Source organism: Ascaphus truei, chromosome 2 (assembly GCF_040206685.1).
Source record: "Ascaphus truei isolate aAscTru1 chromosome 2, aAscTru1.hap1, whole genome shotgun sequence".
NCBI classification, from domain to species: Eukaryota; Metazoa; Chordata; class Amphibia; order Anura; family Ascaphidae; genus Ascaphus; species Ascaphus truei.
In genome coordinates this window covers 330,022,365-330,045,622 of record NC_134484.1, presented here as the reverse complement: position 1 = coordinate 330,045,622, position 23,258 = coordinate 330,022,365, and the positions used below count along the sequence as shown (strand labels likewise).

Genomic DNA, 23,258 nt, shown 5'->3' with positions numbered 1-23,258 from the left:
AAGAAGGGTGGATGAGGTGACCTGTGGATATCCGGTAGAGAAGCGGCAGCGTCGTCGAAGAGGGATGGAGAAAGTGACCTCTGGATTTCCGGGCGAGAAGCAGAGTCATCTAAGCGCAAAGGAGAAAGTGACCCGTGGATTTCAGAGGCACCAGCGGCAGCGTCGTCGAATAGAACTGGAGAAGATGGCCTGTGGGTTTTTGGGAGGGCAGCGTCAAGGACAAGGAGTGGAGAAGACGGCCTGAAGATTTCCAGGACAGCGGCGGCAGAGTCGTCAAAGCGTATGGGAGGAAGTGGTCTGCGGGTTCGATGGGCTGGCTGCCATTTGTTTTGCGTTGAGAGTACATCACCGTATTTCTTCTTGACATAATAAGGCTGACGTCTATTAAAACCCTTAGCCTTTGGGGTAAGTAGAAGGTTTTCTTTATTGGCCTTAGCTACTTCTGGCCTCGTTGTGCCAGCAACCACCGTGTGCTATCATGCACACGAAAAAACAGAGAACGCAAAAGGGCACCAAGGGTAACTAACGCGAAAGTATATTTATACAACTTAAAAACAAAATTTATATAAAATATTGTACTGTAGATCTACAGTACTGTATCTGATATTTTTGTTATTTCGATAGATTTATATTACAACAGTATATATATATTTTAGATTTATATTTATATTACAACAGTATATATATTTTTTAGATTTATATTTATATTACAACAGTATATATATTTTTTATATTTATATTACAACAGTATATATATTTTTTATATTGCTGCATATTAATAGAACAATATAGTGTGTACTGTTGATCTACTGTCTCTAATATTTTGGTTATTTCAATTTACAGTGGCGGCCGAGCTGAGTCTTCAGCGGCCGCCACCGCAATGTGCGGGCAGACGGCGGCTGGTTTTGTTTTTTTCCTGGCGCGTGCCGTGCGTCACTGTGGCGCCGGTCACACATGCCAGGGTTCCCCGGCATCCCCGAAGGCTGAAGGGGTAACAGGGGTAAGGGGAAGCTGCGCAAAGCTGCGCGAAGCAGAGGAGCAGCCAGGGGGAGCAGCCAGGGGGTCGGAAGGGGAGGGGAACAGCATCTTGATTTTGCACGCGGGGAGGGGAAGATGCGGCTGGCGCGCGGCCAAGTTTGGCGCCAGCGAAAAAAGCCCTGGACAATTACGGGCAAATGTTAGACTCAAGCTGGCCGCAGCAGTATATTTATATTACAACAGTATATATATATTTTATATTGCTGCATATTGATACTGTAGAACTGTGCTGTAATACTGTAATGCTGTGCTTGTGGCCTACTGCACTGTAACTTACCGGATTGTTTTTCTTTACATTGTAGGGAGACAACTCTTCTGGTGGACAAAATAAGTGAGGAGAATGATGAGAGGAGTGCATTAAGGGTCAAATACACTCTGCAGGAAAAGCACAATCTGACTGTATCCGAGACCAGCATAAAGAAGATGAGACGCAGCATTGGATAGAAATATGGACGTGTGAGGTTACTACTGGACAGTACAGGAGGTAAAAGTGTTGTTTAGGAAACTGTACTACTAAAATTATTTATTTATTGTCATTACAGAGCGTACCCCATGATAAGGGACGCAAACAAAATCAAAAGAGTGGTCCAGGCCCAGGAATGGATCGACAGGGGGAAAACTTTCCAGGATTGCATCTTCACTGACGAGTCTACTGTGTCGCTGGAGAGATTTGCAACCTTTGCATTCCACAAAAAAGGCCGCATATCTATGAAGCCGCGGCCAAAACACCCCGTGAAGCGGCATGTGTGGGGTGCCATCTCTAGGCGTGGACCAGGATGCATTGTCATCTTTGAAGGTAAAATATATAAAATATAATGTAGTCTTATGCCCTGTACTGTACTAGTGTAGCCTTATGCACTGTACTGTACTATTGTGCAGTTTTTGAGCACTTTTCTTTTCTTGTTATAGGAATCATGAATAAAGCTTTCTTCCAAGACTAAATTGTGCCTGAGATAGTGGAATACATCACACGCCAGTTCCCGAATGGTCACCGTTTCTACCAGGACAACGATCCGAAGCACACCACGTCAACCGCGCATATCCTTGAGCGCGGTATCAACTGGGTGAAGCGCCAGCGGAGTAAGTGCAGTAACCGTGTCTCATTTTTTCCCCACTGTTTTTACTGTGTACTGTATCTCTTAAACTAATTGTCCTTTTTTTCCAATGACAGATCGCTAGACTTCAATCCGATCGAAATGGTCTGGCATCAGCTGAAGGACTATATCCGGAAAGTGGTGAAACCCTCAAAAAAGGATGAGTTGGAGAAAGGCATAATGAGTTTTTGGAACGATGTACTCACCGTGGAACGCTGCAATAAATATATAGACCATATTGCAACTGTGTTGCCCATTGCGATCGCGCGTAATGGGCAAGCATCAGGAAAGTAGTATAGTACGGTAGTATTGTAAGTACAGTATGATACAGGTAAGTATGGCACAGATTTTTTCTTTCCTAATAGTCAGAGTATACAGTAGTTACAGTATAGACTAGTTTGACAGTACTAACTGCATACACAATGCCATAATGCCATAATACAGTATGCACCTACAGTACAGTAACTGCTCAATTTTTTTCTTTCCAGAGAGAGCAGCACCAGCCATCTGGTTACATAGTATTTAACAGTAGTCAGAGTATACAGTAGTTCCAGAATAGACTAGTTTGACAGTACTAACTGCCTACTAACTGCTCATTTTTTTTCTTTCCAGAGAAAGCAGCACCAGCCATCTACAGTAATACTACACATCACACAATGCCATAATACAGTACTCACATAACTGCACTAATTTTTTGTTTTCTTATCTTTTCAGGAAAAAAGGATGGCCTGGGGGGAGGTTGGGTGTTGTGTGCAGTCTAATCTGTTTGTACAGTCAAGTGTACAGTATATAAACAGCAGTAATGATGTACACAAAACCTCTCCTCTCTCAATGAACTACTGTACTGTACACAGAATGAGGAAGAAGATAAAGACAGAAAAAATTATATTACTATACTGTATATATATATTATAAATTATATATTATTAAATAATATTATTATAAATGTGAATTATTCATGTTTATCCATGTTTTCAAAATGTTTTATAAATGTTTATCCAATTTCAATCTTCCAGAAGAACTTAATAAAGACTGCATTATGTATTATTCATGATTATTTTTATATTTGTATTTTTTGGTTCCTGATAAAATAAAATAAATATTTATTTACGTTCCTGCTAATCATAATCATTGACAACAACCCACCCCCCCCCCCCCACACCTACAGTACACCAAAGAAAAATAATGAATGACAAAACAACATGAATCAGTTAATGTTTTTTTTAACTCTCAATTCTCACAATGCTGTGCAAATCAGATTTACATTTCAAATTCGAGAAGGGATTTTCCAAAGCGTTACCGTAAAAAAAGCCTCAAAGGGTTGGGGGGGGGGTTGGTTGAGTCATGCACAGTAATCAGCTAGCTCCCATATCAAAGAGGATTACATGCAGGCGCAGTGAGGTGATTGACGCTCGGCTAGGGATGGATTAAAAACACAATGACTTGCTTCAGAAAATGAATGACTCTGTGTCGATAAGAGTTTGTGTGTGCGTGGGGGAGGGGGTTGCATGAAGGATTAGCTGTGCAGCAGTTCAAAGAAATTACATAGAGTAGAGTACAGTAATTTCAAAAGGCAGTTCATCATAATAATTTGATCCCTACACCCCCAAATACAGTACATAAAAAGCACACAAATCAACCATGTGCAGTCAAACGCACAGGGTCGTAGTCAAAAGCTACAGCACAGATTGAAGATCGTAATATCAAGATTGTTTTTGCAGGCTTGTGGATAAAATAACAGTTAAAAAATTATAATAATTTTTTTTTTTTTGGGCACTCACTCAAGCAAGCAGGCGCATGGGTGAAGTTACAGGCGCATGCGCAGTAATCAACTAGCTCCCATCCGAAAGAGGATTACAGTACACACAGGCGCATAGAGAGGTGATGCTCTGATAGGGACTGATTAAAAACACAACGGCAAGCGTTTTATATTTATTTTGTTTGTTCCTGGTAAAATAAATATTTATTTACATTCCTGCTAATCATAATCATTGACAATGGGTTTTTTAACTCTCAATTCTCACAATGCTGTGCAAATCAGATTTACAGTTCAAATTCGAGAAGGGATTTTCCAAAGCGTTACCGTAAACAAAGCCTCAAAGGGTTGGGGGGGGGTTGGGTGAGTCATGTGCAGTAATCAGCTAGCTCCCATCTCAAAGAGGATTATACGCAGGCGCAGTGAGGCTTTTTAGCTCGGCTATGGACGGATTAAGAACACAATGTCAAGCTTCAGAAAATTAATGACTCTATGGAGGGGGGGGTTGGGTGAGTCATGCGCAGTAATCAGTTAGCTCCCATCTCAAAGAGGATTACACGCAGGCGCAGTGAGGCTTTTTAGCTCGGCTATGAATGAGCCTTGTGTGTGTTCGTCGGGGAGGGGGCTACAGGGTACAGCTGCATGAAGTTCAAAGATAATGACATACTGTACTTTAATTTCAAAAGGCAGTTCATCATAATAATATGATCCCTACACCCCCAAATACAGTACGTAAAAAGCACACAAATCAACCATGTGCAGTCAAATGCACAGGGTCGCAGTCAAAAGCTACAGCACAGATTGAATATCGTAATACAGTATCAAGATGGTTTTTGCAGGCTTGTGGAGAAAAAAAAATAAAAAAATTAGAATAAAAAAAATGTTTTTTTTGTCACTCAATCAAGAAAGCAGTGGTGGGCGAAGTTACAGGCGCATGCGCAGTCATCACCTGCTGTCAAGCAGGAATGTGATTGAAACCAGACACACGTTCAAAGGAATGGTGTGGGAGAGATGTACTGCATTGTAGAGAAGATAAGAAGTTGAAATACCCTGCAGTGCAGTAAATTATCCTGAGCGAGGGGAGAGCGCTGTATACAGTATGCCGAAATGTGACACTGTTACAGTACTGTACACGCCTATGCATTTCAACAATTTTCAAATGAGACATACTGTACAGTACAGCACTGCAAATGCATGTATACTTTAAATATGCAAATTTACAATTACTGCGCGCGCACACACAGACTGTACTGACGTAGGTTGAACCGCAAAGGTATTAGACTTCCAAGACAACAGCTCGCAAACGCCCCCCTGAGTTTTTACACGGCATTGCAGTATTGCAGACAGCGAGAATAAAATGCTAATATCACGAGCGCTAAAATAATGCAATTCACTCCAGCCAAAAAAAAAAAAACGCACCTAACCGGGATTATCTGAGAGCCGTGGATCTAGTCGTTTTAGACTCAGGTCGGCCGCCACTGAATGGATCAGAAAATGTGAGCAATAGAAGAAATAGTGCTTTTTTAGAGAGGGACAGAAACATAAAATGGAGGGAAGAATTGAGACACTCCCTAGTAGAACAATCAAAACATACGGCATCCCCCTTGAGAAGAAAATGGGATTCCGTTACAGACAAAGAAATAGGGGAGGGAGAAAGACCTCAAAAAAGAAGAGCACATTAGAGTACAAAGGAATTTTTAATCTGAGGTCATATATTTTGAATGAACAGGAGAAAAAAAGGATTACAAAAAGGATTAACATTTGTTCCTACTTGTAGACATAATCCATTCAATTTATATATAGATTTAAATAAATATGTTAGAAAATTAACCTTTAAAAGATTTTTTGCTAAAAATGTTCTGCAAGAAAGAATTCCACTATCAAACAACAAGAAAGATGGGAACATTACAGTAGACAGTGATGAATATAGACACACTTTGTTCAAAAACAAATCCACATTTTATCCAAGCCAAAGCAAAGGCAACTGTGTTGAAACATTCTATCAGCTCGTAAATAAGAAATTTGAAGAGTTACAGAAAGGAGAAAATAAAATAAAACAAAACCTAAAGAAAAGAGGGATGCACTACAAAATTTAACAAAAAAATCTAAATTAGTTATAAAAAGTGCAAAACAAGATACAATATGGAATCACTAAAAATATTACAAGATACAGAAAACTTACGAACTCTTACTACAAAATCCTATAGAACAATTTAAGGTGAAACTAAAAACTTTGCTTATGGAAGGCAAAAATAAAAAGATCATTACTGAAGAAGAATATAATTTTCTCTTTATAGAAAATACAAATGTAGCTGCTTTTTTATTTTTTAGCAAAAATTCACAAGGATCCCATTAATCCACCAGGACGTCCCATAATTAGCGTTATAAATGTAATAAGTTCCAATCTATCTCTATATGTAGATTTTTTTTCTGCAAGGCTTTGTACCAAAGCTCAAATCACACATAAAAGACAGTACACGTCATTAGCAGTCTAAAAGATATTAAATGGAATAAAATGGTCTGTTGGTGACATGTGACGTAACGTCTTTGTACACCAATATAGAACACAATAAGAGTCAGGATGAGGAGAAATAGATAAGAGTGAGGGGAGAGAAGAGGCAGGGGAGAGAGAGAAGAGTGCGGGGAGAGAACAGTGAGGGGAGAGAAGAGGCAGGGGAGAGAGAAGAGTGAGGGGAGAGAAGAGTGAGGGAGAGAAGAGGCAGGGGAGAGAGAGAAGAGTGAGGGGAGAGAAGAGGCAGGGGAGAGAGAGAAGAGTAAGGGGAGAGAAGAGTCAGGGGAGAGAGAGAAGAGTAAGGGGAGAGAAGAGGCGGGGAGCGAGAAGAGTGAGGGGAGAGAAGAGATAGGGAGAGAGAGGAGGGGAAGGAAGGAGAAGAGGGGAAAAGAGAGAGAGAGAGGGGAGAAGAGGCAAGGGAAATAGAGAAGAGCGAGGGAAGAGAAGAGGCAGGGGAGAGAGAAGAGTGGGAAGAGGGTGGGAAGGGAGGAGGGAGAAGAGAAGAAAAGGAATGGGAGAAGAGGGAGAAAGGGGGAAAGGGAGGTAGAGGGAGAAGAGAAGCGGAAGGGAAGGGGTGGGAGAAGGAAGGAGAAAACATAGGGGGCGGGAGAAGAGGGGAGAGGGGGAGGTAAAGAGGGAGGGAAAGGTGGAAGAGAGGGAGGAGGGAGCGAGAAGGGGGAGGGAGAGGGAGAACAGGGGGAGGGGAGAAGAGAGAAGGGGAGGAGAAGGGGAGGGGAGCGATAGATGGTGTCAAGAGAGATCGATGTGGGGAGAAAGATAGATAGGGGGAGAGAGGGAGCGGAACAAATCAATAATACAGCATACAATGGGACGCTATTAGACAAATACCATTATAATATTTATTTTTAAGTGATGTGATTTGTTTTATAAATAATTATTTACGTGTGCGGGTTTTTACTTTTGGAAATCTGGTCACCCTAATTAAAGGAGATCAATTTTTGTATTCACTAAGAAAGCATACAAAATTTACTGAAAGGTAAAATGTGTTTTTAAAATAAAGTGTACGGTATGAACATTTTAACCCTTATGTAATTGGGCTAGATTAAAAAAAATAATAATTGAAATTAAATGAGCACGGCAATAATGTTATTGACATACAATTGTTGGAATTTGCTTACACTGTTCAACTGAAATAACTCAGTAACTTGGGTTAGAAACTCTGTTTATTAAAAGATTGTGTTCATTAGTGAATACAATGGAATACATGTCAGTAACCACTGAAAATACAGGCTACAGATGTTAGTGGCACTGGCTATACGCAATTCATCTGCAGACCACCGATTGTAGAGAAGCAAAGCAATGGTATTTAGTTTTGCTCTCTGCTTGTAAACATGCCTCTCGGGTTTGTCATTTCACTAGAAAGACTTTCAACAATGTTCTGCTTTTCTATAGCTGTGCTGGAGTTGAGCAATTTATTACAGACAGTGATGAACAGTATTTTGCCCCTGGGCAAACACAGACCACATGATGCTGAGAAGAGCAGCGTGATGTAAGGGGGAAATCCCAGCACAAAGCTTGTATGGTTATTACTATTTCTCTTCCTCAGACAGAACAAATAAGTTATACATATGGGAGGTACAGAACATTAAAAATACACAATCTTAGCGAGCTCAAAAACTCAAATCCACAATATTATATATTTGTATACTTAATAATAGTACCAGCTGCAGTGCGACTGGGAAAGTGACCTGTTTGTGTACAGAACATTAGGAAAACATAATAAGATGTGCTGGATGTCGCCCATATATGTGTGCATCGCACCCAAGAGACGTGAAGAGCTGCCAGTCTGTGACAGCTGTAGATAGACACAGATACTGTAGTGTTTCTGGGGACAGGAGGAAGTAGGCTGAGCGAAGTTAACACTGTTCTTCTGTGAAGCAGTTAACCAATTCTCTCTTCCTATTTTGGTGTTTGCTGTGTTGTATTGCAGACTTATAGAGGCAATACTGGCCAGGGGTGGGGGGTGGAATAGAATTTCCTTTCTGGTATTGGCACATGGCTGGGAGGAGGAAAAAAAATCCTCTGTACACTTTGGTGTTTTCACAAGCTGTATAACTATTGCTTATCAGTGTGTGCCTTCTGTGTGTACTGTATTTCCTTCCCTGAGTCACCTGATCTGTACTACTGCAGCTCTCCCTGTGTATGTGTCTCTGTGTCTGCAAAGATGAGGGCTTTCACGAAGAGGCCTGCTGCTTCTATTTGTCTTCTACTACTGCTCCTGATGCTATTTACACAGAGCAGCACCTCAAGATTCTCATCTGATCATTCTGCCCATCAGCAGAATTCTGTACACATTGCCATAGGAGACAGAAACAGCTGTATAGGTATGTACAGCATTTCCCCCTAATCATTTGAGATTACTTTGATGTATTATGCGTATGCGCAGTTCATTGCCTTTTTGAAGAAACGTAAAATAAAAGCACAACACATTTTTGTTGTTGTTGACAATTTCAGTATATGCCCATATGCATCAGTGATGCCGACTTCCAAACCTCACAGCACAGATATTTTGTATACCGTTGTATAAGAAAGAGCAACGTTCAAATAGGAGAACATGGTTTAAATCCCAGTTTCATTTCCATGTGCCCCATGGCAAGTAATTAGATCAGCCTTCTCCTTCACTACCAAATACTACACTACAAGGTTCTTCAGGGCAAGGACTGATTGTGCCTGAAAAAAAATCTTTGTACGGAGCTTAACAGGAAAAAACGTGAAATAGATTCAATCTAATGGTGTAGGACTAGCTTGCATAGTTTAATTCTGATTACATTGTCTGCATAATGTGATTGCGATTTGGAAATGTGTGCAGCTGACCTGATTGTCGTCCCTTGAGATTGGTTTAGGGAAAAAGTAATAAACCTAGTCATTCATCTTTCTAACATTGATTTGTGAAAAGACGTGTCTTAAAAGTAGGTTGTGGTGTCTATTTGTGTTTCTCTTTATGGAGTGTTTAGATAAAACTTTTGTAAACGGGTGGTTGGTTTTAAACAAAAAAACACCTACAGTAGGCTAAAAAAAAATTTTTTTTGTGTATATTTATATTTCTAATAAAAGACTCTTAAATAGTAATTGACATGTTAACACTGTTAATGTTGTCATGTTGTCAATGTCAGAACCCCCTAAACATATTTTAATATTTGAAGTTTTAATTTAGTGTTATTATTGGTTCATGCATTGGCTGGTGTATTCATGTAGGGGCAAAACAGAATATTTGTAAATACAGATGTAGTCAGACCGCACCCATGTCTGCCCTGGTGCTGGAGGATTAACGATGGGGGTGGTGAGGGGTGCAATCCCAAAGCATTAACCTCCCACAGTCATGTCGCGACCGGCACGGACTCCGGAGACGTGGGGTTTCTTTGCTTTTCCAGCCACGGCTCTGGAGACATCCGTCGTGTGATGTAAAATACAGTTGTCTATATCAGGACACACTGGGGTTACGTATCAAATGGGGTGATGTATCAAGGCATATTTATTAGCACAATTGAAGCGTATTGTGTAACTTAAATTTTGTGTCTTTTTGCATCAATGTATGAAGGGTTTTGCTCCATATACGTTAATTTGCAAGTTGGGTGGGAGTTACATGACACACATAATTGTCTGTATGTTACTTTTTTTTTTTCCAAACTTTTTATTAGGCAGATATAAAATGTACATACAAGGAACGATATGCATAGCCTAATACAGAAACATTTTTGTATTTTTTGGGGGGAAAGGATGGCAAAACCTGTTGCCCGAGAAAGAGAGGGGAGGTGAGAAAGAGAGAGGACAGAGTGGGAGGGGGTAGGGGAGGGGGGGGGAGTGTCTACCCTGGTCCCTTTTGGACGACCTTCATAGAGGTACTGATTTTCAAACGCTTCCTTATCCATAATGCGTTATCTCCTTGTGTCTTCCTTAGTGAGCTTGACTCGTTCTATATGATTATCCATGGTTCCCGGATTTTAAAGAAAGCTATCGTTTTTTGCTTAAGGTGCGCGGTTAGCTTCTCCATAAGCATTACTTCATTTATCCTGTTTTTTAGTTTAGTCATGGAGGGTGGGGACACTTTCTTCCAGGAGGCCGCAACCTCACATCTCGCCGCTGTGAGGATGAAGGAGACCAATTTCCTCACTGGACGGTCATTTTTTTCCATTGGCCTGGCCAGTAGGTAGGTCAGTGGATCACTAGGTAGGTCGAGGCTAGTAACCTCTTTTAATAAATTTGGACCCTTTCCCAATACTTCTTCATTTCCGGACACGTCCACCAGATGTGGGCTGTCACAAGAGCTTGCGACAGGCTGTAATTGACACCAAAACTATATATAAATATATATATACCTGGGTTTGAACTGGGACGAGACTTAGATATGATAAATAGAATTTATTCCTTGATAAAGGTGAACACAACAGATTATACAATAACAGGCAAAATATAGACACTTACGTAAAGATTATGGCAAGAAAGCCAGCAGGATCACAGCCTGCCACTTCTTCCATATTGGAGTTGACATCACAGCAAAACAGGCAGGTCACATGCATGCATGAAGATCATTTGCATGAAGAACAATGAACAGCATGAACAACTTTGCATGAACAGCATGAACAACATGGGTAAAGGGTGGCTTTGACTTATATATCATTTTAACCCTGGTACCCCAGTTTACGGCTCCGTGCCGTCTAGCAAACGTCCCTTTCAAGCTTTTGAAGCTCATTTTGGGACTTCCAGCTTGGGGTGTGAATTACCACATTTACAAAACCATCCACTTCCCTTGGTCTTTGATGATCAGGTTTGTAAATTCTCCTTTCCTGCTCATCACAACAGGGGTTCCTCAGACTCAACCAAAGTTTCATATTTACTGCAAATTACCTCATAACTTGAGTTCAGTAAAACATACAGTCAGGTGAGATATATTACTGCATTCTGTGACACCTGACGTTCGTAGAGAGACCCAACATTACATTGTAATATGAACATTAATAGATATATTAATATCTGGCATTTAGCAGCAGGTACATATACAGTGTTTAGACTCCCAAAGATCGGCTGACTCCCGCCAATACACTTATGTAATTCTTAGCTGGTTCAGCCAAGGACATCTCATAATATTCTTATATTTATTAAAGTTACTCACTTTTGATATCCTGTTGGGGGTAGCCCCCCCCCCCTGGCCCCATCAATAAAACCTTTTGAAGTGGGCTTTTGCTTCTTGCATAAACAATTCCCCTGGGAAGCCAGGCTCCAATCTGGCCAATTCACACCTCCCTTTTGATATGCACTGGGAGAGAGGAAGCGTGCATAGGCAAGTGACTAGACTCAGATGAGGCAAACCATTTGGTTTCTGGACATTTCCACAAACTGCAAAAAGTCACTTTATCAAAAATATATGTCCCCCATCTGCATCTATCATGTGGGGTGCTAAAACCTTCTCTTCTCTAAGACCCCAGCTCAGAATACCTCGCTGGCAGGCAAGACAGGTTAAAATATTCCCCCCCTTTCCCCTCATGTTCCAGACATCACTTACACTCTGACACAGGCAGTTGCAGGCCCATGAGGCAAAGGGAATACACAGATAACGCATTAACTAGCCCACTGGTCTTACACAGTTAACCCCTGATGACCCAGTGTGTGTGTTATGCAAACACTGATTAACCCAGACATTACAATGGGACAGGGAAACAGGGGGAGAATACATTTACAGGTTATAACAAGGGTAAAATCACATTTCTGGGCCTCAGCCCAGTTAACCCCTTGTCTCCCTGGCGAGGTTAGAGGGGGCCCTTGGGGTGTAACCCCGTTAACCCCGGGCCAAACCCTCCCTACCGTCACACCTCCCCTGCTCAAGGGCCCCTGGCACCCCAGCGGCCTCTCCATGGCCCTGGGATACCACTGGGGCTCTTGACGCACTCAATACGTCCTGAGGGATTGGCCTGGCAAAATTGTCCTCCGGCATTGACCAGTACACAGTGGATTGTAAAGTCCAGTTCCTGCAAAGCCGGGCATTCTCCTTTGCCTCCCTCTGCCCCCCACCCAGTGCCTTGGGAACCAAGTCCAGGGTGAAAGGGGCTCCGGTGCACATTGCCCAGAAACTGGCATATCTCTGCACCAACAGGAGACCAGCTATATAGCACAGACCGTCGCTTTCCTGTCAACCAAGTCTGGGACAGGGTTATGTCACTCTTCTGTAGGGACCCTACCTGCCCTGGCTCTGTGCCACCCTGTAGCTGCCCTGCTATACTCCTGACTCTCCTCCCTGGCTGCCTATCTACCCACAGCCTCTCCTTTGGGAACCCAGGGGTTTCTGTCAGAGGGGTCACTCCTGGCCAGTCAGAACAAGGGACCTTCTGCCTACCTAGCCCATCCCTAGCTTCTGCCAGCTGCCTAACACCCCGCCGATCTCCTATCTCCCCCTGCTCCACGGTGCCTCCCTGCCTAGCCTCCCCTAGGCCCAGCACCTCAGCCTGCTGCTTACCTCCCTGCAGCCCACCTGCACTCCTCTCCTCCCTGGGCAATCCTAACTCAGACCCTGGAACTACCTGAGTGCACCTACCTCCCTGACCTTGTCTCCCCCTTACCAGGGATGAGCTCAGGGGCACCTCTCCAGATGCAACCGCCTTAGCGCTTGGCTGGCAGGTATCCCTGGGGTGGCACAAGCCTGCCACTGCCCATGATACCCCCAGCCCATAGCCAGGCTGCAACAGGGGGTTGCTGATCTGAGAAACCCCCTGGGGCTCTGCCAGGGTAACGGGAAACTTTAGCTGCAATACCTGATGCTTTCCCTCCCTGGCTACCACTAGCCCTCCTTCTCTCACCGAGATCTGCTGCTGGCTACCTACCTGCAGCCTCCCCTCACTCCGCTTCTCCCTAGCTAATCCTAACCTGGGTCCTAGGGACACCTGAGTGAGGCCATCTCCCTGACACTGTCTCCCCCTTACCAGGGATGAGCTCAGGGGCACCTCTCCAGATGCAACCGCCTTAGCGCTTGGCTGGCAGGTATCCCTGGGGTGGCACAAGCCTGCCACTGCCCCGGATACCCCCAGCCCATAGCCAGGCTGCAACAGGGGGTTGCTGATCTGAGACACCTCCTGAGGCTCTGCCAGGGTAGCGGGGAAAACTGGCTGGCTCACTTGCTGCCTTCCCTCCCCGGTTCCCACTGGCCCACCCAACCCTCTCCCAGGCAATCCTACCCTAGAGCTGGGTGCTAACGGGGCTAGCCCCTCTCCCTGAAGCTGTGCCCCCATTACCGGAGGTGAGCTCAGGGTTGCTGGTGCAGATGCACCCACCTTAGCTCCTGGCTGGCAGGTAATCCGGGGGTGGTCTAACTTTGCCACAACCCCGGACACCTCCAGCCCATAGCAAGGCTGCAACAGTGGGGCTCTTAACTGAGAGTCCTCTTGCTGCTCCGCCCAGGTAATGGGGAAGCCTGGCGGCCCTACAAACTGCCCTTCCTTCCCCTCCCCTGAGATCTGATGCTGGCTACCTACCTGCAACCTCCCCTCACTCCACTTCTCCCTAGCTAATCCTAACCTGGATCCTAGGGACACCTGAGTGAGGCCATCTCCCTGACACTGTCTCCCCATTACCCGGGATGAGCTCAGGGTTGCTGGTGCAGATGCACCCACCTTAGCTCTTGGCTGGCAGATAATCTGGGGGTGGTCTAACTTTGCCACAACCCCTGATACCTCCAGCCCAGAGCAAGGCTGCAACAGTGGGGCTCTTAACTGAGAGTCCCCTTGCTGCCCCGCCAGGGTAATGGGGAATCCTGACTGCCCTACCAGCTGCCCTTCCTTCCCCTCCCCTGGTGCCCCTATCTCCTGCCACCCCCCAGTCACCCCTAGAGTGAAACAACAGGGTACAGTCATAGGGAAACATAAGTCAGAGTCAGTCTGCGACTTGGTCTGGCTTACCTTGCTGGTCCCCGCAGAGACCGCCGCCTTCGTTGGTCCCAATTGTAGGGGGACTGGAGCGGCCGCCGCCGGCCCCATCTGGGCTGGGCAGCACCGGGCCGCTGCCGCAACAGCGCCCGGGTTGGGTACAGGTAAAACGGTGCAGGACAAGGGTCCCAGGTCTTTGTGGAGGAACACAGCTCCATGCAAACTTGGTAAAATAACCCCCTCCCGCAACCCCTGTCCCTCCACCCGAATAAAACTGCTGCCGGCAGGATGCCGGAGTGGCGGCGTCTTCTCTGCCGCCGCCGCTGGTTCTCCGCCGGGATCAGGTGGATGGCCGCTGCTCTCCACCACTGTTGCTGATGCAGCCCGTCCAGGTTCTCCAGGAGATGTCCCGAGGAGGGTTGTCGCCCTGGCTGGGCGGGAGCCATCAGATGATGCCGCTAACTGGGTCATCTTTTCCGCAGCTCGTGAGCGTTGGCCCTGAGGGGCTTCTTCGCCTGACCGCGCACAGTCAGGGCACTGGGCATTATTGTGGCCCGTTTGTTGGCAGTGCCGCAGCAACTGCCGGTGCTTCTCCGCCACCGCTGGACTAACCCCAGCAAGGGGCAACGGAGTCCAGAGCGGAGTTGCCTGAGCGCCGGGCTCATTCCAGAGCTTCTCTGCCGCCGGTGGACTAACCCCAGCAAGGGGCAACGGAGTCCAGAGCGGAGTTGCTGGAGCGCCGGGCTCATTCCAGAGCTCCTCCGCCGCCGGTGGACTAACCCCAGCAAGGGGCAACGGAGTCCAGAGCGGAGAGGCTTGAGCGCCGGGCTCTGGGAGGGGATAAGTGGGTCGGATCATCGCCAGCTTCAGCTGCTCGAGCCGCTCAGCTGGGGACATCTCTCGCTGCGCAAACATCAGGGCCAGCAATTCTGGGTAAAATGGACTGGCCGCCGCAACGGCCAATACCTCTCCTGGTGCAAGACCACCTGCTCCCTCCACATGTCTGATGGTTACAGCAGCTGCAGCTGTGGATCTTTGCTCAGCCTGCCGGGTTTCATGCTCACCGATTGCTGTCTCTCTCTCAGCCTTGCTGGCTGCTGGTCCCCGCGCCGACTTGATGCACTCCTCCGGTCTCAGTGCCCGGCTCCAGTCAGACGGATAGCCGGCACTTTGGTTCTGGAGGCAATGCTTCTCACAAGTAGGGGAACAGTGAGGAGGTGCCATATCTTGTGTTATATGTTGTACACTGTGTGTTCAATATCTTTAGTCCCAGGAACTTGCAATTACCATCAAGTTCCCACTGGATCACAGTACCCCGCAGAATACTGTAATCCAGGTCCAGTTCGGTCCCGCCAGCTGCCACCAGTTAATTACAAGCCTGTCACGAGAGCTTGCGACAGGCTGTAATTGACACCAAAACTATATATAAATATATATATACCTGGGTTTGAACTGGGACGAGACTTAGATATGATAAATAGAATTTATTCCTTGATAAAGGTGAACACAACAGATTATACAATAACAGGCAAAATATAGACACTTACGTAAAGATTATGGCAAGAAAGCCAGCAGGATCACAGCCTGCCACTTCTTCCATATTGGAGTTGACATCACAGCAAAACAGGCAGGTCACATGCATGCATGAAGATCATTTGCATGAAGAACAATGAACAGCATGAACAACTTTGCATGAACAGCATGAACAACATGGGTAAAGGGTGGCTTTGACTTATATATCATTTTAACCCTGGTACCCCAGTTTACGGCTCCGTGCCGTCTAGCAAACGTCCCTTTCAAGCTTTTGAAGCTCATTTTGGGACTTCCAGCTTGGGGTGTGAATTACCACATTTACAAAACCATCCACTTCCCTTGGTCTTTGATGATCAGGTTTGTAAATTCTCCTTTCCTGCTCATCACAACAGGGGTTCCTCAGACTCAACCAAAGTTTCATATTTACTGCAAATTACCTCATAACTTGAGTTCAGTAAAACATACAGTCAGATGAGATATATTACAGCATTCTGTGACACCTGACGTTCGTAGAGAGACCCAACATTACATTGTAATATGAACATTAATAGAGATATTAATATCTGGCATTTAGCAGCAGGTACATATACAGTGTTTAGACTCCCAAGATCGGCTGACTCCCGCCAATACACTTATGTAATTCTTAGCTGGTTCAGCCAAGGACATCTCATAATATTCTTATATTTATTAAAGTTACTCACTTTTGATATCCTGTTGGGGGTAGCCCCCCCCCCCCCTGGCCCCATCAATAAAACCTTTTGAAGTGGGCTTTTGCTTCTTGCATAAACAATTCCCCTGGGAAGCCAGGCTCCAATCTGGCCAATTCACACCTCCCTTTTGATATGCACTGGGAGAGAGGAAGCGTGCATAGGCAAGTGACTAGACTCAGATGAGGCAAACCATTTGGTTTCTGGACATTTCCACAAACTGCAAAAAGTCACTTTATCAAAAATATATGTCCCCCATCTGCATCTATCATGTGGGGTGCTAAAACCTTCTCTTCTCTAAGACCCCAGCTCAGAATACCTCGCTGGCAGGCAAGACAGGTTAAAATATTCCCCCCCTTTCCCCTCATGTTCCAGACATCACTTACACTCTGACACAGGCAGTTGCAGGCCCATGAGGCAAAGGGAATACACAGATAACGCATTAACTAGCCCACTGGTCTTACACAGTTAACCCCTGATGACCCAGTGTGTGTGTTATGCAAACACTGATTAACCCAGACATTACAATGGGACAGGGAAACAGGGGGAGAATACATTTACAGGTTATAACAAGGGTAAAATCACATTTCTGGGCCTCAGCCCAGTTAACCCCTTGTCTCCCTGGCGAGGTTAGAGGGGGTCCTTGGGGTGTAACCCCGTTAACCCCGGGCCAAACCCTCCCTACCGTTACATGGGCCATGTCACACTTTTATCCACAGCCTATCCAACATAAATCAGAAACCAGAGGGTAGATTTGTTTTAGCCTCACTGGAGTGAGGTACCAATAGAACATTATTTTGTAAATGTTTTCTTTGGTTGTGGTGCATATGGAAGTTCCTGAGGCTACTTCCCAAATGTCTTCCCAATCCTCTCTGTTGATAACTATATTCAGGTCCGCAGCCCATTTTTGCATGTAGTCATGAGTCGGAGGGTCCGCTGATGTTTCCAGTTCTGTATAAATTTTTGATATTAGCCCTTTTTGTTGAGAGCTATCTCTACATAGTCTCTCGAATTTAGTGAGAGGGGAAATTCTGGATTTGGGGATATCTTCTGGTCAAACTGACTAATTTGGAGATATTTGAATGTGTCCAATTGTGGTATATAGTATTTAGTACGTACATTTTGGTAGCTCAAGAGTTTCCCCAGGCTCAGAATATAATTTGGAAGCACATCCGGGGGGGAATTTGGGGTTATTAAACATTGGTGTGAGTTGTGAGCTGGGGGACGTAAGTCTGTACTTAGTCTTGGCTTTAAGCCAGACTTCCCAGGTATGGCTCATCGCTCCCAGTTTGAATTTGTTGAGATGCATATCTCCTCTACCCAGGCTCCATAGGCACGCTTGCAGAGAAGGCATTTTGGCATAGTGTGACTCTATTTTGAGCCAGCATCGTTGTTCAGGGTCAGCGTTCCATATGGCTGCTTGTTTAAATTGAGCTGCCTGGTAATATTTGGAGATGTCTGGGACACCCATACCTCCCCTCGCTCTAGATGCCAACAGTACCGACCGGGCTACCCTGGGTCTTTTGCCATGCCAAATGAAATTGAAGAATCTGTTTTGGATGTTCTTTAGTTCAGAACCAGGAACGTGGACCGGGAGAGTTTGAAAAAAATATAATAATCTAGGGAGTATGTTCATCTTTATCGATATCATTCTTCCGATCCAAGAAATCTGGTAACCTTCCCATTTATCCAGGTCTCTCCTGATTTTGCCAAACAGAGCCGGGTAATTATACTGATATAGGGATTGGTAGTTCTTTGATACATTCACTCCCAAATATTTAATGTATGAAGAACTCCATCTATAACTGAAATGCAATTTAAGCAATTTCACTTCTGATTCTGAAAGACTAAGGTTAAGGGCTTCAGACTTATCACTATTTATCTTGTATCCAGATATTTTGCCGAAATCTCCTAGTTCCCTTTGAAGGTTAGGAAGGGAAGTATGGGGTCTGGACAATGACAAGATAATATCGTCCGCAAAAAGCGAGATCTTGTAATTTGTTTTTCCTATTTCTATGCCTTGGATATTTATATTGTTTCGTATTTTTGATGCCAGAGGCTCGATAGTGAGTGCAAAGAGGAGGGGGGATAGTGGGCAACCCTATCTCGTACCATTTTTGATTTGGAATCTTTCGGTGTTCCCACCTGGCAATCTTACGAGGGCCGATGGATTTTGATATAGGGCGCGGACCCCTGTTAAATAGGATTCGTTAAAGCCAAATTTTTCCATTGTGGTATTGAGAAATAGCCAATTAATTCTATCAAATGCCTTCTCTGCATCTAAGCTCAGAAGCATTGCCTTGGTGCCTGTGAGGTGTACATGATCAATTATATTGATTATTTTGCGAGTATTGTCCGAGTCTTGTCGCCCCGAGACAAACCCCACTTGGTCCAGATTTATTAACCTAGGTAGTATTGGATTTAGCCTGTTAGCCAGGATCTTGCTATAAAGTTTAAGATCGTTATTCAGGAGGGAAATTGTTCTGTAACTCCCACATTGCATAGGGTCTTTCCCTTCCTTATGTATAATAGCCATGTTTGCCAGTGACATTGACGAGGGAATTGGGTTTCCCTCCATGAATGAGTTAAACATATTCAGTAGATGTGTGGACAGTATGGGTAAAAACTTTTTATAATAGGCATTAGTGAACCCGTCTGGGCCGGGGGCTTTGGAGGTTTTCAGTGTTTTCACCACTGTTGTCAACTCTGCTTTTGAAATTTTGGAGTTAAGGGCGGAGTTTTCTTCGTCTGTTAGTGCGGGAAGGTTGCAATCATCAAGGTATTTTGTAATTACCTCTAATCTATTGGGCTCTGGATCGCTACCCTGTGTCCTTAGATTATATAATTTGGTGTAGAATTTGGTGAATTCTTCGGCTATTTTTCTTTCGTTATATATTACCTCACCAGACTTATTCTTAATCGCAGTTATGTGGGATCTTTTTTGCACTCCTCTTAACTTGCTAACCAGAAGTTTGTCGGCCTTGTTGCCTTTATCGTAATATTTTTGGTTAGTCCATTTAAGGGCTTTTTCTACATTTTCCAATTGAATTTGTTTAAGCTCAGTTCTATTAGTAGTCAGATGTTTATATATTTTTTTGAGGGGTTCGCTTTATGTTGTTTTTCCAAATCGAGAATTTTGTCTATTAATATTTTTGTCCTCTCCATTTTAACTTTCTTTTTGTGGGAGGCAATTGAGATTAGGGAAGCTCATCCATGGGTAAAAAGCCTAGGGAGAGGGATTCACATACATTTAGCCATTTAAAACATTTCTTGATCATACCTTTCAATATATCAGGTTAAGATGGTGCAAAAACATTTATGGATGCAGTGTTAACAATTGGTTTCCACAGTATATCGTCATGTTTTATGGATACATATGAGGTAAGTGTAAGTGAACAGCAACCTGCATCTTTAAATTACTGCTGCGTTTTCATGCCTATAGCAGGGTACAGTAGTTAGTAGGCACATGGTGACATTCTATGATTCTAACCTCTAAGGGGGGGGGGTGAACAAGGGGGGTGGGGGGGACAAGAGAGGGTGGGGGTGAACCGGGGACATGGGAGGGAGGTGGGGGGGGAGGGAGCAGGAGAGGAGGGGGGAGATGAGGGGGGCAGGGAGCAGGGGGACCGAGTTTGTACATCCTGTGTTCCCTGTACATGTGCATGCATCTACAGACAGTGTGCACAACTTCAACATTGTGGCAACCATAGTCCTGAATGTAAACATTGGCAAAATCTGGTCCAGATTTTAAACATGAGCCCTGGATCCAAGCTTGGGGCTTTCGTCTCAGGATTGCTTGGGGTCCAGGGCCTCTAATCAGGTTCACCTTTAATGGGACTTGGGCCGAGCGTGGGGGGAGGGGAGGGGGGGGAGTCCCTGGATCACCGATGGCGAGGCATAAAGCAGTGATAGTCCCCTGTCTCCCACCCCCTCCCCCCCACCCAACAAACCCTGCGATGCGTCCGCTCCTGAGACTGACGCTTTGGTTCGGCTCTCTCTCCGGGGTGGTGAGATGGTCCTCGTATGCAGATCCGGCTACCAGGTGAAGTCTTCGCTCAAGCGGGCCCTCCACCCACCCAAAAGAAAAACCCAACGGCAGGGGCCCAAAGGGGTTCCCGCTTCTTTCAACAGGCGTGCTGGTGCAGTTGGTTGCAGGAACAAAGAACGCGCTCCCCCCTCAGCGACTATTCAGACGTCCGCAGCTGCGAAGAAGTGCGTGGGCTGCATCTCCGGGGTCCACGGGTCGGCAAGAGCCAGAGCATCTAGGCAGTTAGTGGCATCTCCATTCTTTCAAGTCGAGTCTCATCGAGGACAGCAGATGGCTATCTGTTTTGATTCTGCTGATGGGCAGCAATTCTCGCAGACGCCTGTTCTGGGCCTCCTCTGTTCTCACTGGGGCCATGGTTCAGCAGTTCGGTCGACTATGATGGAGGGGGAGTCAGGCCCAACGCACGGGCAAACAGGTCCATATCCTCTGGGTGGCGTATAGTCAGGAATCTTCCCCCTTGCTGGCAATCAATTTAAAAGGAAACCCCCAGCGGTATTTTATCTCTTTCTCCCACATTAGAGTCGTAACGAGCTTCAGTTCCTTGCAGCGGATGATGGTTTGCCGCGAAAGATCGTTGAACATCAGCAGGGTTTCTTCATGGAAGACTATAGATTCCCTCTCTCTGCAGGCCGCTATGATGCATTCTTTAGCAGAGAAGCTATGCATCCTCACGATGATATCGCGTGTGCGTTTCGGATCATCCGATTTTGGCCCCAGGGCTCGGTGGGCTCTGTCAATCTCGAGGTCCTTTTCAGCTAAATCTCCGCAAATCATAGTGAATAGTTTGATTAGGTAAGGTCTGATATTCTCTGGTGGTATTGTTTCAGGGACATTACAAACGCGCAAGTTCTGCCGTCTGTCTTTGTTTTCTTGGTCTTCTAGACCTTCTTTGAGGGTTAGTATCTGCTCTCGTCGTCAGGCTCGCAATATCTTGCCTGATATCCCTGACGGCCTCTTTGATATCCGCTTGTAAGGATATGTGTAATTTGGAGTGCATTGCACTAAAGAGCTCCTCCATGTATGCTCTGGTAATTGGTTCCTCAGAACCTGGGCTCGCGCTCAGTTGCTGCCGAGTGTCTGCAGTCAGCGCTGCATCACGTGCTCTGGCGCCATCTTGTTTTTCGCCCGACTCCTCAGCTCTCTTCTGAGGCGGCGAGAAGTATCTAGAGACCCCTGGGGTTGCCACTTTTTTATGCTTAGACATTCTCTGTCGTTAAGTCTATTCTGCGAGCCGAATTTGGTGATGATTTTCGGGCCAGAAGGGTGTTATTCAGTGGTTAAATGCTGGCAGGGCTGCAAAGCTCCATGTTTACCCAGCCATACTTGGAGACGACATTATATTATATTTTTTAATTCTTTGCTTTGGGGTTTCATGTCTGTTTGCTGTGGGCACTTGTTGGTAGGGAGGGTTGGGGTGGGCGGGCACCCTCAGGTACCTTCACTCTTGGCCGAAGTTGCTCTTAGGTGGGTCTGGTGTGAGGGCTAGGGGGGGGGGTAGACTCACTTCTGCTAGCTCCCCTTAAGTGTGCAGACTAGGTAACCTCTGCTCCACGTTTCCCCAGCCCAGCTATTATGCAGTGGCTGCCCTCCCTCTCTACCACACTTGTTGGTTCAGTTGGCTTTATTTTAGTTGCTTTTGTGCTGGGGGCCCCCCGTTTCCTCTCCTACCTCTCCCGTCGGGCAGTTTTTCAGGCTGAGTGCCGCCGCTGCAGGGCTCCTTTAATTCCGTCCGGCGGCCATCTTGGAAATTTCAGCTGCAGGGGCTCTGGGACTCCGGCTCTCCCAAGCGCTTGTCGCTCGCTCGGTTTGCCGCCACAGGGCCTCGCGAGGTGCGGGTGAGTCTCCTCCACTCGTGGGGCACTTTTTCGCCACTTTTTTGGCGATTTTAGGGGTATTTTTAGTTGTTTTTAAACTGGAGCCGCACAGAACTCTCTGGCTGTGCTGCTTCCCAGTTCGGCTGCTGGCCACGCCCCCCTACTTTTTAATATTTTTAAGATATAAATATATACAGTATCATCATCACCGTCAGCCGTTGTTGATCCACTGCTGAATGTGATCCTCCCCAAAGATCTTCAAGGTAATCCTGCCGCAAGCCTCTCTTCTCCTCGTTGCTCCAACAAATGATCTGATTTCATCTTCCCATCTATCTTTTGGTTGCCGTCTTGGTATTTTAATTTCCCTTGAAATCCAGTCAAGTATCCTCTTTGTCCAACAATAGTAATTTCTTCTTGTCCAGCACACTGCCATTTTAATTTCTTCAGTATACTCAAAAAGGGTAATAGTGCACAAAAAATAGATATCAAATTGAATCAAGTCACAAAATATAGAAATACAAATGAAAGGGGCAAATATCTGAAAACAAGGCCCCGCAAAATAGAGCCCAAATATCACACAAACACGATAGTATGGGAAAAATAGTCTGCACTATTTATCAAAGTTTTATCATATCCAAATATAAAAATTAAATTGTACGGTAAAACAAAGCACTGTGAATGAAAGTAGACTGATTGTGTTGAGGTCTTCTTTGTGTTCTTTCTAGTAGATCTAATACTATGGCATTGCTTCATTTTTCTGGAATTTTTCTGTTCTTCAAGCAAAAATTAAAGAGTTTTGCAAGGATTTTCTCAACTTCTTCCCCAGCTTCTTTTAAGATTTCATTTCTAATTCCATTTCTTCATTCCATTTCTTGGTCATTTCTT

The 23,258-nt window shown here is 45.2% G+C and overlaps 1 protein-coding gene across 1 annotated transcript in view; it reads left to right on the top strand.

Moving 5' to 3' along the window:
- The first annotated feature begins 8,399 nt into the window (after positions 1–8,399).
- AOAH (acyloxyacyl hydrolase) overlaps positions 8,400–23,258 on the top strand; it is a 131,310-nt gene continuing 116,451 nt past the window's right edge. Inside the window, exon 1 of the mRNA XM_075586629.1 lies at positions 8,400–8,745. Within this exon, the coding sequence (XP_075442744.1) occupies positions 8,586–8,745 (160 nt within the window). The 5' untranslated portion in view covers positions 8,400–8,585. The remainder of the gene's footprint in view (positions 8,746–23,258) is intronic.